This window comes from Alexandromys fortis, unplaced genomic scaffold (assembly GCF_014885135.2).
Source record: "Alexandromys fortis isolate MF-2015 unplaced genomic scaffold, M_Fortis_MF-2015_v1.1 scaffold_72, whole genome shotgun sequence".
NCBI classification, from domain to species: Eukaryota; Metazoa; Chordata; class Mammalia; order Rodentia; family Cricetidae; genus Alexandromys; species Alexandromys fortis.
Window position 1 is genome coordinate 5,302,783 of NW_026067969.1, and position 2,921 is coordinate 5,305,703.

At 57.7% G+C, this 2,921-nt stretch overlaps 1 protein-coding gene across 1 annotated transcript in view; it reads right to left on the bottom strand.

Moving 5' to 3' along the window:
• Positions 1-1,983, bottom strand: part of Prrt1b (proline rich transmembrane protein 1B) — a 14,284-nt gene extending 12,301 nt beyond the window's left edge. Inside the window, 2 exon segments of the mRNA XM_050155211.1 lie at positions 435-578; positions 1,411-1,983. Of these exon segments, the coding sequence (XP_050011168.1) occupies positions 435-578; positions 1,411-1,983 (717 nt within the window).
• Positions 1,984-2,921: the final 938 nt, after the last annotated feature.

Genomic DNA, 2,921 nt, shown 5'->3' on the forward strand with positions numbered 1-2,921 from the left:
GGTGGATGGATTGACAGGCGACGGATGGGTGGAGGGCGGGAGGCTGAGTTGATAGATGTGTCTTGACGGGAGGGAGGGCAGGGAGATGAGTTAACCGGTGAGCAGTTGTGAGGCAGCAGGACAGAGGTGTGAGCAGGCAGATGGCAGCTAGACAGAGGGGCTAGCCCAGGCAGCTGGATGGGTATGCAGACTCCAGGCTGCCGAAATACTCCAACGGGGCTGGGCAACACCTCGGCCCTCATCAATCATTTATACCTTGTTTTGTTTTAGAGCTTGCCCGAACAGATCCTTAGTAAAGAGGGTCACAGGCAAGCAGCAGGAGGTAAACAGACAAGAAAGGCTAGGCCCCACAATGGGGCTTCTTCCTGGGTCCCACGAGTCCCCGCAGGGGCAGAGGCTCCTGTCCTTCAGCTGTGTCCCTCCCGGTCACCTACCTCGTGGGAGTAGACGATGGCTATAAGCCCCGTGAGAAGGCAACAGAACAGGGTCACCAGCACTGACTCCATCATGAAGTCCTTGGGCAGAGGCCTGTGCTCCACTGGCATGGGGGCAGGCCCGCCGGCCATGGGGCTGCCATACTGTGGGGCAGAACTACTTACATGACAAAACAGGGGAAGTGGGGCTGACCCCACCCCCTTCCCCTCCTCACACCCTCTCTGCCCTGCACACAACGGCCTAGTCCAGGGCTGACCACCACAATGTCCTATCCTGCCAGGGAGCCGTGTAGGCCTCCCCCACCCCGCACCCCCACCCCTCAGTGGCAACCCACTGCCTGCCTGCCTTTTTGTCAACAGGGCCTCTCTGTGTAGACTTGGCTGGGCTTAAGACCCAGGGATCCACCAACCTCTGTGGCCGCTGGAGTTACAGGCCTTTGCCTCCGTAATCCTAGCACTTAGGAGGCGGGGGCAACAGAATCCGGTGTCTCAGCTACAAAGTGAGTTCCAGGCCAGCCTGAGTTGCATGAGACCTTGTCTTTAAAAGTTTTCTTTTAACCAGGTAGTGGTGGTGTTTGCCTTTAATCATCTCAGTACTTGGGAGGCAGAGGCAGACGGATCTCTCTGAGTCCAGCCTGGTCTACAGACCAAGTTCCAGGACGGTCAGGGCTAAACAGAGAAGCCCTGTCTTGGGGGGGCGGGGGTCTTTTTATTATTATTTTTCTTTCCATCAGGCAATCACCTCACATCCACTTTGGGGCCGCCATCACTAATGTCACCTTCCTTACTCCTCTTGCCACCACAGCAAACCCATCCTTCCCAGAGCACCTGGCTTGGTCGCCCCTCAACCTGTGCCCAGTGTCCTTCTTGGACAGCTCCTATTCATCCTTAGGAATCCTCCTTGCTTGTCGCTTTTCTCTACCTCGAGAAATCTCTAGCCACCTGTGTGTAGGTCTGCCATGGGGCGTGATCTCACCGCGGGGAAGGGGAAGGAGGCTCCAGCAGCAGCTGCGGGTGGGAAGAGCGGCCCAGGCGGCGGTGGGTAGAGTGCGGCGGGCCCAGGTGCCGGCTGGAACAGCACCGGCACCTGCGGGAAGGGCGGGTAGAGGAGCGCCATTGCCTTGGGGTCCGGTGGCGCGTAGGGCGGCGGCTCACCCACGAAGCCTATGGGCGGCACGGTGCCACTGGTCGCCTTGGGCCCGGGCCCCGCATCGCCTGACATGGATGCGGGTTCTGGGTCCCCCCGGGCGGGCTCGCTGCCCTCTGCGGCCACGGCCCCGTCCTCGTCCGGCCCTGCGTCTTCATCCAGCAGCTGCGGGCGGCGGGGGAGCTGCGGGAGCGCCGGCTGTGAGGGGTTGCGCGTGTCCTCGGCGACGGTAGGGTCCTACGGGACTGCGGGGCTGTCTCCCCCCTTGGCATCGGGACCTGGGGAGAAAGGCCTGTGAGACCAGGCTGCTGATCTCCGAGCCCAATCGCACCCAGAGCGCAGGGGACCCAGTGCGTCCCTCCTGGCAGCCAGGGTTCCAATGCTCCCATCACCCTGCCCCATAAGGTTCCTTCGGTGATGCCTCCTCTTGAACCTAGGCAGAACCTGACACTTTCTCTGGCCTAGGGGACATTGACAAAGCACAAGTTGGAACTTAAAACACCGTGTCTTTGAGTAGCCAGAGCTTGGGGAGGTGTGCTCAGTAATGTTAGCGGGTCAGCTCTCAGGGTGACCAAGACGTTCTGAACGTGAAGTTCACGATGCAAGGGTACAGGACTTACTGATACTGACGCCTCAGCTCTTAGCAGTGGTCTCGCCAGGGCTGGTGAGACGGATTTGTTGGTGACATGTCTACTGTGCAACCATGGAAACCTGAGTTCAATTCTTTGAACCTACACAAAAATCATGGCAGACGTTTGCCATCCCCGCGGTGGAGACTCTCAGATCCCTGGGGCTCACCGGCCAGACACCTTAGCCTAACTGATGGTCTAACAGTCAGTGAGAGACTCCAGCATCGGAGGAGACAGCTCCAGAGATAATGCTTGAGGCTGACCTATGGCCTCCCTCTTGGGAAAAGAATAGGGGACAAAACCGTTCATGATGGAAACGTTCATGCTGCGTGCTTTAAGTACACTTTTTAAAAATGTATTTATTTGTATACGCATGAGTGTTTTACCTGCATGTATGTTTGTACATTATATGCATGCAGTATCTGTGGAGGACAAAAGAGGATGTTGGACCCCCTGGACCTGGAGTTACAGATGGTTGTGTACTGCCGTATGGGTGCTGGAAATTGAACCAGGGTCTCCTCTTAAACCCTGAGCCATCTCTCCAGCCCGAGCCCAAGTGCTCCAACCCCTGAGACAAATCACAAAAACCATCAAGGGTCCCTGAAAGTGAAAACAGCATGTAGGTTCCTCGCTTCCCTGCTCCTCAGGGCCCTGAGTCCAGGATAAAGGAATGATCCCGCGGGGAGAGCAGAGTGGAGATGCTGGACTCCT